General features: G+C 38.9%; 2 protein-coding genes across 2 annotated transcripts in view; both read left to right on the top strand.

Moving 5' to 3' along the window:
- Positions 1–1,591, top strand: part of CPVL (carboxypeptidase vitellogenic like) — a 97,929-nt gene extending 96,338 nt beyond the window's left edge. The window contains exon 13 of the mRNA XM_075212287.1: positions 1,062–1,591. Within this exon, the coding sequence (XP_075068388.1) occupies positions 1,062–1,067 (6 nt within the window). The 3' untranslated portion in view covers positions 1,068–1,591. The remainder of the gene's footprint in view (positions 1–1,061) is intronic.
- Positions 1,592–3,465: 1,874 nt separating this feature from the next.
- Positions 3,466–12,658, top strand: TRIL (TLR4 interactor with leucine rich repeats). Its single transcript, XM_075212286.1, has one exon. It carries the CDS (start codon positions 4,130–4,132, stop codon positions 6,776–6,778), a length of 2,649 nt encoding a protein of 882 aa, XP_075068387.1. The 5' UTR covers positions 3,466–4,129; the 3' UTR covers positions 6,779–12,658.
- The last annotated feature ends 3,856 nt before the right edge of the window (positions 12,659–16,514 follow it).

The following is a 16,514-nucleotide window of genomic DNA, read 5'->3' as shown; positions in this document are numbered from 1 at the left end:
GCCCCACTCTCTGCTCTCAATAGAGCTGGGGCCTCTTCTGCACTTGCACAGAACCGGTACCTGCTCAGAAGAGGCGTCCTCTCTGCACTTCTGCCTGAAGGGGGTGCAGTGGCCACAGTGGTGGGGGGGACCCAGCACTTCATGGCTCTAGCTGCCCTGCCCCCTTTACCCGCTATAGTTCTGCCCCTGGACTTGAGGTTACAAGTCGCACTAATATTATAACTATAATGGTTTTGAATCTGCACAACATTTAAGCCTAACAAATAATTTTATTATAGGTGAACTAGAATTGGAAAAATATATTTAATAATGATGAAGGGCACTGTGCATGAGATGGGGCATGGACAGCTGGTGCTAGGCTCTAGTAACGCCTTGGGCTGACAGTACGATCTGCAGCCATACTATATAAATACTGTATAATGAGAGCTGGCTTTTGTTTGACTTTATCATAGTATTATGGTGTAGGTACAGGTCTGCCCTTTATTTCCTCCGAATTCCATTACGGATTATGCTCACTTACAAATTATGACATACCTACAGTACAGCAGTACAGCAACAGACCTATACCAAAAATCAAGTTGTCCTATATAAAAATAGCTGATAATAGCATCAACTAATCTAGTTGTATAATTCCTAATACCATAGTAGTACTACAGATGTCTGACATTGTATTTATATTTGTTAATGCAATCACTTGTTCTTTTATAAGCCACTGTCTATATCTTTCAGTAAACAAACACTGCATATGATGTGTAAAGAAAATCTCCTTACCCATATTTAAAAATTTGTATCCAAAGTGCTTGAACTTTTACATAGGTATTGGAAATGTAAATAGTATATTTTTTTGGCAACTGTAGAGTTTATATGTTCTCTCTGTGCTTGCGTGTGATTCCTCTAGATACTCCAGTTGCCTACCCACAGCCCAAAATCATTCTGTTAGATGAATTGGCTTTTGACAAAAATGGACCCTATAAATAATACAATTATTATTATAAAATACTGGGCAACTTTATTTTGACACCACAATTCAAGATTGACTCCTTCCCTCCCCCTCTTCCCAGCTCTAAATCCGTCGGCACATTTTAAATGTGCCCCACTGCAGTTTAAGATGTTTTGTCAAGGTGTAAAGCTGGATTTACCCCTAATTCTAAACCAGGCACAACGTGTGATAGCTGAACTGAACGGTTCGTATAGTAGATGTGGCGTTCATATGAACATTTATCAAGGATTTATTTCAGATCGTATAGTGTCAATTCATGTTAGTGATCTAACACTCATCATGTGTTCTCATACTACCAGCCTACGATGATTGTAAATTGGATTTCCTGCATTCTAAACTTACAAAAGTAGGTATTTTAGGACAACTTGTCAAATTGTATTAACATATTTGTTTGAACACCGATGAATATAATTGTGCAATGTTTAGCAACCATATGCTGCAGCCTTTCTATATAGTGTCAGCAGATTATACTACTTTTTTCCAGGTTGTCATTAAGGCTTTTCCTGGTGTCCTCGAAGACATAAGAATGACTAAGACCAAACTGTCATGAAGGAATGCTAATAAAACGGACTGTCTTTTAGAATTTGAGAATGTGTCTTTGATTTTAATGCTACAAATGAAACGGCTCTTTCCAATGTTGTTGGGTGATAACAGAGATTGGGTGATGATTCTTATTTCTTAGCGTAGTATAAACTGCAAGAAAATGAACTTAAAATCTGCTGGTAAAACTGATTAGGGGTTTATGGGCAGCACAGTGCCCTAGTGGTTAGCACTTCTGCCTCACAGACCTGGGGTAATGAGTTTGATTCCCGATCATGTGTGGAGTTTGTATGTTCTCCCTGTGTTTGCGTGGTTGTGCTCAGGTTTCCTCCCCCACTCCAAAAACATTAATTGGCTTCTATCAAATTGACCCTAGTCGCTCTCTGTCTGTGTGTATTTTGGGGAATTTAAACTGTAAGCTCCAATGGGGCAGGGACTGATGTGAGTGAGCTCTCTGTACAGTGCTGTGGGAATAGTGGCACTATATAAATAGCTGATGATCATGATGATGGATGATTGAATCAAATGGCATTTAAACTATACATTTAATTTGATTCTCTACGCGAGACTTGTTTTTCTTAACCTTGATCGGTTTGTACCAATAAAAGCAAAGCAAGCACAAATAAAATAGAATGTGAAAATGTAATTTTGTCATTTTGTGGTTCATTAAATAGTGGTTCTCTTTGGGCCTTTCACAACTAAACTATTGAAATCATTGACAGTTGTGTCCTGAATTCTCGTGAATTCACTATAGAAAATGTTTCCCAATGCAATATTGTTAATGATTTTACTAACGACTCAACGTCCAGATCAGCATGCTGATTCATGTGTACACATTTACATGATTTGTCTTCAGATCTGTGTTCTTTATCTGTCATAACCATCGACGGAAAAGATTTTGACTAAACTCTATGGAGATCTGCCTACACTGCTGGTTGTGAGTGCATACACACTGCTGAGTAGAATTTGCCTGACATTGTTCCATCGTTTATAGTGATTTTTAATCTAGTTATAAAATCAAAAGAAACGATACAATGTGCTTTGATACAATAACATGATTGTGGGAGAGTACACAATAATGCAATAGTGGAGTGGACCATATAGTTGTTTATTGTGTGATTGGTACAATAATTGGATGAAAAACCTGTATTCTGTTTTCAGCTTTAGTTGAATAAACTCCATTGCAAATTAAAAATTGCACTACCCAATCCCATTAAAATTAATATTCCAAATAAGTGTGTGTAAATAATATAGGTTTCACTTGGGCATCTTTTCTCACATTGTGCAACACCATTGCCGCATATGCTGCTGGAATGACAGGTTATTGCTGACGTTTAATAAATTGCATGGCTGCAAACTATGGTGAACAGAATGGTGTCCAGTAATGTCAGGTAAGAATTGGGCTAATAAAAGATGAAAACAAGCAGCATCTCTGTGACCGTTCAAACTTAATCATCAGATGAACTCGAATACCCATATAAAGCTATTACATGCAAAAGGAGGCGACATGGTTGCTTCCCAGCTGTTGTGGAACTAAAAGTACCAGAATGAGGGCATGCTGACACTTCTAGTTCCACAACTGCTGCAGATCCACCATGTTGCCTAAGCCTGATGTACGTGAATGGAGGAGAGAGGATCTCCAGGCATTTTCTGGTCACCAAGTTAGAGGTAGTCTTTCAACCTGAATTGACGTTCTTTAATGAAATCAATATGCAAGAACACAATAGCAACCCAGGACTGAAGGATTATTGGTTCAGACTCTGAGCAGATCATTTGCCTTTGGCTCAGATCTCCCCCTTTGTTCTGAGGGGCATGTTGTTCCCCTATTAGAGTGCGCTCTCTCTCACACATGTTTCCTCCTCCTACTAGCAGCTCTGAGCTGCCTCACTTGGATCGTCTTTCCTCGCTCACAATCTCCAGGGACGCAGTGTGGGAAGCGCGTATTTCCGCCTCTTCCTCCGATGCATAAACCTTCCCTGGCACGGGATGTTCTCTACACAAAACTTGCTGCAACCTTGGATTTCCTAGAGTTGTGTTTGAGAAGAGGTCAGGGGGATTTGTGCTGTTTTAGGAGTCACATGGCCACCTGGATCCCTGTATGAACTTTAAAGAGAAGCTGTGCAAACTTGGACGGATTTCTAGACCAACAGTAAAGACGCAGGTTGCCCTGGATGTATGAGTGACTGTTAACGAGCTGCAGATCTTCCAGCAACATCTGGTCACTCTGGTGTTCAATGCTGCAAGAAGAGAGGGGACACCAGCAGTTTGTACTCTCAGCCCCTCCTGATCACTAACAGAGACCCCCGGACACAGCAAGTCTGCATTGCACAGTGAGTGTTCATGCTGTAGATGACTATACCGACTATGTGCTCCCGCAACCAGTAAGAAGAATACATTTATTTTCTTGAGCTGCTACTTTTGAAAGTGAGTCAGATAGTAATGTAGGATTGAACGAGATGCTAATACATTGGAGCTGCTGCATACCTGTTCAGCTGAATGTTAACCTTGCTAGTCGGGATTTGATAACAAGCTTGAAGGCTGGGAGGGAATGCACAGAGCTGGGATCATTTGTACATTGCTCCAGGTGAGATGGAGAAGACTGTCCTGATAGAGCTGCTGATGTTGGTGACTTGCAGTCTCTGCTGGAGTGTGGAGGAGAAGTGCCCAGAACCATGTGACTGTCAGCATCACCTACATGTTTTGTGCTCCAACAGAGGACTGGTTTCAGTTCCCAAATCCAGCCACATTCTGAGCCCATCTGGAACTAAAACCTACAGCTTGGGAGGCAATTTTATTTCCAACATAAGTGCCATAGACTTTTCAAACTACTATAATTTGCAGAGGTTGGATCTGCAGTACAATCGGATACATTTTATTCATCCCAAAGGCTTTGAGAGGCTCCTTCACCTGGAAGAGCTGTACCTTGGTAACAATTTGCTTTCTACACTTGCTCCTGGTGCTTTGTCGCCGCTTAAAAAACTGAAAGTTCTCAATGTGAATAGTAACCGGCTTCATAATATCAGTCGTGCCAGCTTCTCCAGCTTGATATCACTGATTAAACTGAGACTGGATAGTAATAGCATCCAGACCCTGCAAGGTTCTCCTTTCTTGGGTCTCTCTAATTTGCTTTACTTGCACCTGGAAAACAATAAAATTAGTAATGTCAGTAAAAATGCCTTTGTAGGGCTTGTAAAATTGCGTTTACTCAGCCTGTCAGGGAACCCCTTGAATTCCTTACGACATCCTACGTTTTTACCATTGCGGTCTCTGAGCACACTAACCATGGCTGGAAATAATCTACAACAACTGGGACCAGGTGTTTTCCATGGATTACAGCGGCTTTCCAAGCTCATTCTAAGCTCAAACAGGATTTCTCTGCTACATAGCAAGACATTTCAGGGACTTGGGATGCTGCAAGAACTACATCTGGATGGGAACACACTGGGCACGCTCCCTGAAGGCCTACTGGCATCACTACATAGCTTGGAGGTGCTGAACCTGAGCCTTAATGCCTTGTCCAATTTGCACCAAGGAACATTCAATGGATTAAACCGGTTGAGGGTGCTGGATTTGCAGCATAACATGTTGAGTTTCCTGCCCGGGGATATTTTATCCGGGAACCCAGCCCTTTACCGGCTGCAGCTGGATGGAAATCGTTGGAGCTGTGACTGTCACCTGTTGGGGCTTAAGCACTGGATTCTGGGAACCTTGCACACACGTAGTCGGTTGCTAACTGTGTTTGTACAGTGCAAAGAGCCTCAGGAAGTTGCAGGAAAGTATTTAGACTACTTGGAAGATGAATATTTACAAGGAGTAGGAGGTTGTATTCTCAGTACCACTCCTGCAGGACTGGCAAGCACCATAATAGATAAGGATCTGGTTTTGCAACATTATAGAGAAAAAGTGAAAAGTAAACCAAGTATTCAACCTGTGGAACAGACATTGAAAGATCCCAAATCACATTTGTCGCTGCCTGTATCAACCCCTCCATCAGCAGCCCCCTCTTTACTTCAAACTTTGGCATCGGTGCAAAAAGCACCAGCTACAAAATGGCCACTGGACACAAAAAGAAAAAGTTTTGATGCACATCAAAAGATGCTACAAACAGGTAAAAGCAAAAACATAAAGACTTCTGGTGGAACTAGGAATACATCTGAAACTAAGCTGAGCTCCAGCCAACAGCACCCAGTGACTGCAAAGCAACAAACTGGCACATTCCAGCCAGCAACTGAGCCAATTAAACAGCTGCATCTCAAGCAATCTGAGACTCTTGTCCCAGCATCCAACAACTTGCATCATACTGTCCCAGTACTTAAAACTTTACTTGATCCCTTACAGGGTCCCTCTGAATCTGAGCAATTAGAGGTCACTGGTACCTTGCAGTCTCCATCTGAAATGTCACATACTGGTGATTTGCATCCTGAAATAAAAACATTGCACCAGGACAGCTCAGCAGCAGAGACCTTGCACCAAAGTCATGTTGACTCCCTGCATCCATCATTGGATTCTGTTCATCACGGACAAAGTGAGACCTTGCACCAAGTAGCTCCTTATCCTTCAGCCCTGTTTGACCCATGTGAATTTAACAAGCTGTATTTACTGAATCTGTCTGTGGAGTCTGTAGGGATCAGCACAGCTCGGGTACGTTGGCAGACCTTGGTCCATCACACCCGTGGTCCTGTCCTATTCAGGGTGCTGTATGAACGCTTTGGGCAGGGTGGACGCTTTCAACGTTTTGTCTATCCTCGGGGCCAGGCTGAATCATTAACTTTGCAGGAGCTCACTGGAGATACTCCATATTTAGTATGTGTTGAGAGCATAATTGGTGGACGAGCTTGTCCTGTGGCCCCAAGGGACCATTGTGTAGGTCTTGTGACCTTGCCTTCAGAAGCTGAACGACCTTTGCTAAATTACCAAATGTTGGCCTTAGGACTCCTTGCCCTCAATGCTCTGTTGCTTTTCGTAGGGTTGGTTGCTTGGGGTTCTAGAATGGCCCGCAGGAAATGGAGGCGGAGGAGGGCTCCAGTCCATGTTCGGCAGATGTACTCTACACGTCGTCCCCATAGGTCTATAGGTACTGGAGTGTCCACTGATTTCTCAGGTTTTCAGTCACATCGTCCCCGCACCGCAATGTGTGCTCTGGGAGAAGCAGATCTTATTGAGTTTCCCGGTTGTGACCGCTTCAGAGAGGTGGGGAATATACACAGAGAGGATCTGCTGCAGAGATTCACAGACTGACCATTTCATATATCAGGCCAGAATCTGTCACTGACTGGCAACCAAACACACAGCATGGTTTCTGCTGCAATTATGATTGGGTAGTTGACCCCAGTCCTTGTTATCGGCAGGAATTAGACATTATTTATGATCAAATGTATGATTACAAGTAAAGGTGCATATCATGCTATTAATAAAATCACTTGTTTACAATACCTATAAGTGAGCACTACCAGACTTATTTAATTAACCTGGTGCTTATAATGAAATGTGCTGTACACCCAAAGCAATCAATGCCATTTTGTTTGACCCACTTAGTTAAACTTATGACAGCCACTGTGATTGGTTACTATTGGTCACAACACTTGTAACCACAGTAAATAATAGCATGTTGTGGATGTTTTACCATTGTAATACATTAGGGAGGGAATATAGAAATAATGATTACAGTGAGCATTCTATAACCGTCAAAGTCCTTATCAAAATGTATATGGTGCTTAAGAATAATTAGCTCCTCAGCAGTTGTTGAATTCTCAGCCTCTTCTGTCAGCTGACAACTGAATTATTTGCATATATGACATGTAGGTTCCATATTAGACTGATCCTCCCACTATAAGACCCTTTAATAGGATTACAGTCAGAAGTCTTCTGGTACCGATTGTGTTCAGTGGTGGTATCCTGATAAACTGCTTTAAACAAATGACAATTGTTTTGTTATATTGCAAAGAGGTAAAGTACATTCAGAAAATTGGTACGTTTGTTCAAAGAGTCCTATACTGTTTAAAAACTCATTGTATTTCTCTTTCTGTTCATATGAGGCTGCTGGCTTCAATTTTAAATCTACATTCCATTTACTAGTAGCATCTGTGAGAACTCATAGTGCCTCAGGATTCAGTGATATCATTAGTTCCTAGTGAGCTGCGTTCTCACTAATATATTTGTTCAGCCACCAAAATGTCTGTCTCCAATGTGTGTGAGTGATGCGTACACTTTAAGGATTACACACACACAACACACACACACACACACACACACACACACAAAAAACCTCTTGACCCCACAGTCATCGAGGAAAGTGCATTCTCACTGTTTCAGGGATCTTATGAGGAACAGAGCTGCAAACTGGATATCTTAGGGACATTAGAGAACCTGAACTGAGCCGAAATAAATACTCCACCTTCTTTACAAATGTTTTATAAACTTTTCCAAAACAAAGTCTAAGGGGTATATTTACTAAACTGTGGGTTTAAAACGTGGAGATGTTGCCTATAGCAACAAATCAGATTCTAGCAACCAATCATTTGTTTAGTGCATACTACAAAATGACAGCTAGAATCTGATTGGTTGCTACAGGCAACATCTCCACTTTTTTAAACCCGCAGTTTAGAAAGTATACTCCTAATTTTTTTTTATTTTTTTAAGAGATAGCGACAACTTCTCCTTGTATAAAATTCTGTGGTTTTAGAAATTGTTCTTTAACATTGATGTTGCTGAAGTAGTTTAACATGTTATCAATCATGGTGGTAATAGTGTATGCCAGGGAAAACTATTGGCTCTTCAGCGGTTGTTAAGTTTTAATACCCAATATACTTCACCTTTCAGTGAAGGTTGACAAGACCAAGATGGCCGCATCTGGAGTGAGCACACATGCACACACAAAGATTACTGTAAGTTACCCTTCACGGGTGGCTAATAATAATTTGATTTATAATACCACAGTAGCTGGATAGACAGAGGGAAGAAACTTACATTTCTGTTCATGCACACTGTATAATGTGTGGAAGAATATTACAATGCACAATATTATAACATTTTATGCATGTGTGGCTATTAATGTAATTGATTTGGGGGGTTAACACCCTCTAGTTTTTACATAGTCCCCAGTGCTCTAGTTCCTGCATTGTTCACTGAGCCAATCTACGTATCACCAGATTCTTTCACAGTGCAATCACAGAAATGACTTCACTGCCCAGTTATTGCACTACCAAATGCTTATAATATACAGCCTCCTATTGAGAAGTTTGGTATTACTGTGTTGTTAGGCACAGTATAAGTCTATGTGGCTGTGCCTTTCCACTTACAATTATGGGGCTATTTTAAGATAAACTGTATACAATGTATCACAAAACTATAGTTAGTGTTACCTGATGCATTATATTTTAAACCAGTGCTGTCCAAGTATTGCATGAACACCACACTTAAACAAAATTGTACTATAATAGTTATTTCTTAACAGTGAAACAAGCAGTTGAGCTTTTCAGGGACCACAAAAAGCCTTGGGGGTATATTTACTAAACAGTGGGTTTGAAAAAGTGCAGATGTTGCCTATAGCAACCAATCATATTGTACCTGTCACTTTGTAGAATGCACTAAATAAGTGAAAGCTAGAATCTGATTGGTTGCTATAGTCAACATCTCCACTTTTTCAAACCCGCAGTTTAGTAAATCTAGCCCTAGGTGTATCTTTCCCAACCCAAGGCCTCAAGTTGGACAACCCTATTTTAGACATTGGGCTCTCAGTTTGCTGATCCACAATGCATGCGTTGTTCTGTGAGATAAGTTTGCCATTTGATGATAATATAGTATACAGGGAATTTAATATTCAGTGACATGGATTTACAGATTTATTCTAACTTTAGACCTATATTGATAAACAGGTACATAAAGGATGCTATACTGTCTCCTATTTTTCTCTATGGGTAGCCTGTGCCTTAGATACTTCCTAGACAAAAACAGTGTACAGCACCCCTATAGGTGGCAGGGAGGTACTGCTGTCTGTCATCAGAAGTTCTAACATTTTGTAATTAACCACTGCATGACGCACATTCTAACAAAATTAATACACTAATATGAATAAAAAAAGCAAAGTAAGCATTTAAATAGCTTCAATTGCACCTATTCCTAATTTAATCTTATTGATACCTCAGTAGTTTAATTTTTTAGTTTTAAAATATTTTAAAAAGCTTGTCACTAAAGTGTGTTATGAGTCTGTTTGTTTTGATAGCAACTTGTAGTTTTATTGTCTTTTTAATTATTTGGGGATACATGCACAATAATATATATAGCAAGAGTGTAGTAGAGTGCTGTTATGTAACACGTTGAGTGTTTTTAGAATGCTTTGACCTATTGGTCACTCTGACATGCACAAGGAGAAGCAATGTTTACAAAATGTATGGAAGTCCCATGTTGCAAAACGCTCATTAGGCTATGTGACATGTGCATTGCCATTGATTTCATTGACTGTAATAGGGACACAAGAACAGTAACCCATATCAGGCAATAGAATGTCTGCTTTCCTAGTTTAACTAGCACTACACTGACTACGCTATCTGATTGGCTGCTATGGGCTACTCTTACTACTCTTATATTGGTAAATAACTCCTGACATTTACTCAACTACCATTTAATTCAACTAGGATTTTTTTTATTAATGTAACTTTACTTGCTACTTTTTTGACTAATTTCCCATCTTATTTGTCATTTTTGGTTATCTAAAGTATTATATTTGTCTTTGCTATGTTCCTGAGTAACTGTAAAACTTTTGTTTGCTTTTGGTTGCCATCTGAATGAGTTTAAGAACGATTTATGCTCTTAGACAAAACGTATCTGTAGTGGCAGGGATTACTTGTCAATAAAGCTTGGTTTATGTGTTATGACTCACCATTGTCACTGGTCCAAAATGGCCGACTACATGGTGTGGAAGCGAGAGGCACACTCTCATTTCACTAGGTGCCTCATTCTTTAGTGATATCACAAGTTCATAGTGAATTGACCGGCTTTATTTTCAAGAATGTTGGTTCGGCCCACATAATGGAGAATGGCTGACCATTTTACTTGTTGTATTAATAGATTCCAGACATTTGTTCTGAAAACCTGGCTAACAAAATGCAATTGTGCAGTATTTATTTGCTTAGTTGGCTATGCTGATCTAGAACACAATGGTTATGATTACCTCCAATCAAAAAGTGAAATCATTTGGGTCATAGATTACAAGGCATGTGTTGCAAGTTTGTTACTGCCTAATATGATAAGCTCACTTCCCATGTATCAGATTTCAGGTGGAATGGAATACCTGATATTTAACAGTACATGAAAATGTTATCTCAAGATTCCGTCAATGTTTATAAACATCATGGAACTTTACTTGTTTCATTGAGTGACTTGATCTGTAAACATAGATGCCTTCAGCTATGATTGTTACATTTGCTTTGCTGCTGTGAAACTAACCTGTGTTCATGTTTAGCGTTATTAACAAATACACTCTCCTAAAAATACAATATGTTTATTCTCTATACAATCATTTTATTCTCTAACTTGTTACCGTATGACCATAAAGTAAATATTACATACAGCAATTGATAGTAGTAAAGACCCATATGAATATAAATAAGGCATATTACATACTGCTTATTACATAATAATCAGAAGTCCCAATTTGAAATAAGTAAGACATATTTTGAGTATTGAACTAATTAAATATGATAAACTAATTGTGTTTTGTATATGGTTTTTATGTTTGTGTAATATATGTATCAGTCATTTATGATGTCAGATTTACTATATGATTGTAATACTTAGAGGCTTGCAAGTGTCATATGTGTCTTGTATATAATATGCTGGTTGTCCTATTTTAGGAAAACCATATTGTAGCAAGTAACTCCTTTTAGTGGACCAACATAATCCCACAATTCCATGCTCTCTAGTATCGGCCTCTAGTAGATAAAACTGTGACCTACTCAGTGCTTAAAGGCAGGTTACCATTACAGAAAGAGGGCTTCAGCAATCGTGTACCAACAAATTAAAAACTATCAGAGAAGAAATAAGGCCATGCTCTGTTAATCCCATATTATACATGGTACAAACTGCTTGTCAATATAAATGCTCTATATGTATTCAAAACAAAAAGACAGTTGTTGTCAGCGTTCATCCTGAAGACTGCATATCTGTGTATCTAGCAAGATGAAAAGATGAGGTATTGGTTCATATTTTGATCAAAGCATTTAAGCCTGCATCTCTGCGTCAAGGGCGCCTCATATGCAGGTCCTACACTGACGTATATATTTCGAACAGCATTAAGATGAGGTTAAAATCAGAAGGACTCACTTCCCAGGTATAGGGATTTACATCTAGCAAGGGCTGAATTTCTATCACCACTTATGGTGATCGAAAATCGCTTATCACTGCAATCTATGAATAAAAGATCACCAGTGGAACTGAGCAATACTGGATACTTTGTCAGGTCAGTCAGCGTTGATATGCCCATGCACAGAGGACATGAAAGCCCAGACGTGGGCTTTTAGTTTCAGTTCGTGGATGAATGTTTTCTTGTTTAAATATCCATCCTAGCATGGCGATAACAGTAGAAGGATTGCGCTGGTATTTGTACTTTATGGTTTGCATGGGAAAGCTATAGCCGGCAAATCTTACTGCAGCCCTATCTCTGACAAAAACATCAGTAGTACATAGGGAATTTCACCCTTTAATAAGTAGATCTCTAAGTCTCAATCTTTCAGTTATTCTGAACTTACATTTCCCAAGCTACAATGTTGGTCTTCTACAAGGAGTTACTGCCTATATAAAGTATACAGTTGGTAAGATGTGTACTGCAGACTGGTGCTTTTAGTTTCTATGCCATATTTCATGTTTTTTTTTTATTTAATCATTTTATTCTAGATCTTCCACGTTTGTACATAATAATGGTGCCTTAGTGGAAGCGATTCCCTTCTTTAATATCCAAGACTAATACCATAGAGAGAACCACTAGCAATAAATTGTATGATATTATTTTTTCATGTTATCATATCACTGGATATTCTTCCAATGGGAGATGCGAAAATGATATTTTTACTTGTATTTCTTAAATAACATGTTTGTAATGTTCAATAAAATGGTGCTTGAATATTGCAGTTATTTTGTTCTTCTGTGAAATAAAATGTCTTTTGTAAGAAATTTGTATGATTTCTGCTTTTTGTCTGCTTGTGTGAGTGTGAACAAGCCAATACAATCACTAATGGTCGTTAATCTACGTGAAAGCATATGTAAAGTTGAGTTTAAATGACATACTTGAAATATGACAAGTGTGTACAATGATCTGAATCTATCCAGTATGAATTCTGCACCATACACTAGTTCAATGTTGGGTAGCAGGGAGGGGCTGTTTGTATTGCATTACTTTTATGGAGAAAGAAGGAACACGGTGCACAATAACTTAAAGCTTCATACATTTCAGTGATTGACTTGCAGTCTCTTAGGTAACACAAATGTTCAGTACAGGTTGGTTTTTGTAAACATTAACTATTGTAAACATTAACAATGATAGGACAGGAGGTTTCAACTGGAGCGATATGTTTTCCCTTCTTATTGACTCATATCAGCAACCTCTTCACTGCTGGATGAGGGATGCATCTCTTCCTGTTTACTATGAAGGATGAAGAAGTTTTCCAATGCTGGACTGGATAGGCCAGGTAAACTCAATAGGATATTTGCCTCTACTATATATTCATATTATTTTGTATATATATTTGTGTTTAGAGGTTACTTAAACATATGTGTTCAAAAATATACATTGTGGCCCTAACTGATTGCTGTCAAATGGTCTTTTTGTCCATTGATTCAGGTCCATACTTTCAATGTGTTGATGGGCACCACAAGTTAGTGTAAGCATTGCAGTGCTATTTGTGAAAGGTTGTAGAGTTGTGCTTCTGGCATGTGCTAACATTTGGGCTGATTCCATAGATAAATAGTTGCAAACTGTTGGTGATTTTTATTTTTAGGCGTTTCCAGGTTGTGTCCCACACACACTGTCACCTGATTTTATTATATTGCCAACGTTACTTTGGTTGCAATTCTCAACATCTACATAAAAATTAAGAGGCGCATCCAATCTATTTAGACTCTAGGGTGCCACCATATAATACTCATCAGCGATTTTAAATTAAAACATTTTAATAAACATTAAAAACAAATATAACATACACCTAAAAGAAAACACTATTACCAACAATAGAAAAAATGAGAACCAGGACACTTGTTTGTATTGCTCCAAAACGCCTCCCCTTCAGTGCACATAGGGGGAAGTCTCCACGTTAAATATCAAAACCACAGTTATCATCAATGGCTGTTATCGGCAAGAAAAAATAAAGATCTTTCATTTTCCCCAGTCAGTTTCAAGGGTGTCAATAGTACATTTAATTATAAAATATTAATTACCACCATCCAGTTCGCTTCATAGTCAGCCAGGTATATGTAGCGTGTGTTGGCGGTATCTTCCCTTGCTGTTGTTGAACACAGATTCCTGTTACCTCTTTTAGAACTACCGGCTTCTTTGCGATCAGATAGACTACAGTGCATTTGAAAATTTATACGAAATGTCTATTAATTAGACCTGGTCTTACATATCTAAGAATTCTTGAATCCAATATCAAGCCAATCAGACAGAATCACGTCTTAGGTTCACAAGTGTCCAGGTTTATACGTCTAATTCTCAACATCTGTTCTTTTTCCATTTTACAAGCTACAATTAATGTATTATGATCCTATGCAGTAGACTTGCCAGGCTAGGTATGTGTGATGTCCTAAATTTGCATAGGGTATAATAGAATTGTGTTCTGGTTGTGTCCAATGACCAGGTCATTTTGTAGATCCATTTATATGCATAGTGTATAATAAAATTGTATTAGGGTCACGTTCGGTGGTTATATCATGTTTGGTAAGTTTAGTAATCAATGTAATTTAAATTCCTCTGTATGTTGGTTCATATATATACTGAGCATTCCATAAAAAAAGAAACAAGCAATGGTATGCAGCTGCTCAATGCTAATAATGCAAAGTACAAATGTTTTTAGTTGTAGTTTATTACCATCTAAATGACACTTTATGCTATAGAATTGTGCAGCCAAAAATACAGTAACTTTTAAGAAGTGTAAATCTATATAGAAGACAATAACACATATATCATTCCGCAGGTGTAACTACTGGTTTAGTATGAGTGGAAGCTGCACTGGAGACTACCAGCTGTGCACTCAGCTCCTCTCTGCTATGTCCTCTGGGTATTACCTCTAGCACCTCTATGTGTGGAGTCCGTCACTGTGCTCAGTAATTGCTCAATGTGATGTACACAAGCAATCCACGCTTCCTCCTGCACTCAATGGAGTATATTTACTAAACTGCGGATTAGAAAAAGTGCAGATGTTGTCTATAGCAACCAATCAGATTCTATCTGTCATTTTGTAGGATGTACTAAACAAATGATAACTAGAATCTGATTGGTTGCTAAAGGCAATATCTCCACTTTATCAAACCCGCAGTTTAGTAAGTATACCTCACTGTGTTAGGAACCAGAGTACTGACAGTCTGAGTGAAAGTATAAGTGATGGAGAGGAAGTGTCCCCCCTGCCTTATATTTGATCTTTTCAACTTGTCAGTCACCTCAGTCAAATACCATACACTGAGTACCTGTGCTTTGTGCATATGTCTTTTTGTACTTCCTGCAATAATTCATTCAGAACAAATAGTGACTTTTGGATACACATAAAGAAATAAGATCAGACCGAAGCACAGAAGGAGTCATCCTGCCTGCTTGGTGACTTGTACATGTAGCCTTAGCATAAGGAGTTCGAAGATCCCAGCTGCATACGGTGCAAGTTTCCTGCTCTCCTCAGAGAATCACCTGTGAATAATTAGTACTACACAAATAGATCAATCATTTAATAATATACCAGGGCTCCAGACAGGAAATGTAAAAAATACAGTGTTGATGATTGTTACTGGATGACTATTAAATAACTTTTGGTATAAATTTATTTAAAGCAAATAGCGCAGGCCGCTGATTTATATAAATTGCGAATACACTTATTTTTTGATATTGTGTATATTTTGAGATAGGAATTCCTTATTTTTGAGACCAGGGTAGAAAATTTAGTTTTCCTGTTGTAACCTTTCAAAAGCAAACACTTTATTTCTGATGTATATAGCTGATACAATGAGCCTTTGTTTAGAAAGTCTGCTGTGTATTGTGATGTGGGAAAATGACCTGTTAGAAGTTTAAACATGTTTTTGGGATGTATATTCTGCAACTGTCGGAACAAAAAGGTCTAATGCTAATCAAGCCTTTTTGATGTGTGAGGTTCAACTTGGAGACAGGAAGGTTTAATTTAAAACGTGCTGCTACATTTCCTGCGTCTCAAACAAATATGCAGGATATTACATCAAGGTTTTTAAGAATTTCATAGCTAAGTATAAATATTAGTGCCTTTGTAAAGCAAGTAAATCCATGTTTGTGTAAATAGAGTACATCCTGATTCTAAAAATAGACTATTTCGGAACTGTATAAAAGATGAGCTGTGTGAGCATGTAATGTATCATTCTGAAGTTCCATCTGACCTGACCACTGATACCTTAAATCAATGGGACTGTCCTTGTCAGGACACTTGAGCAAAAAACATCACTCTGCTTCAAAGACCTGCTTGACAACTTCTTCAATATTGTTGTAATCCTTTGACATGCCGATTAGACCCTAAAATCTAATCCGTTCTCTGGCTGTCTGAGGTTTGGACCCAAGCTTTTTCAGTACCACCGCTCTGCCTGCTAGCTGCAGCTCTGGTCAGGGTGATAGGCCAGGGAGGATCCGTCCACAGCAACCCGGATCCATAGTAAGAGGTTTGGAGTTACCAGCCCAAGTGTACCAGCACAGGAGTACACTAGCAGTGACAATTACCCAGAAGGAACGTGGTTCTGAGCGCCATAAAGGAGTTCAGTG

The sequence above is a fragment of the Mixophyes fleayi genome, chromosome 5 (assembly GCF_038048845.1).
Source record: "Mixophyes fleayi isolate aMixFle1 chromosome 5, aMixFle1.hap1, whole genome shotgun sequence".
NCBI classification, from domain to species: Eukaryota; Metazoa; Chordata; class Amphibia; order Anura; family Limnodynastidae; genus Mixophyes; species Mixophyes fleayi.
The sequence above is the reverse complement of the archived record's forward strand: the minus strand, read 5'-3'. Positions and strand labels throughout refer to the sequence as shown.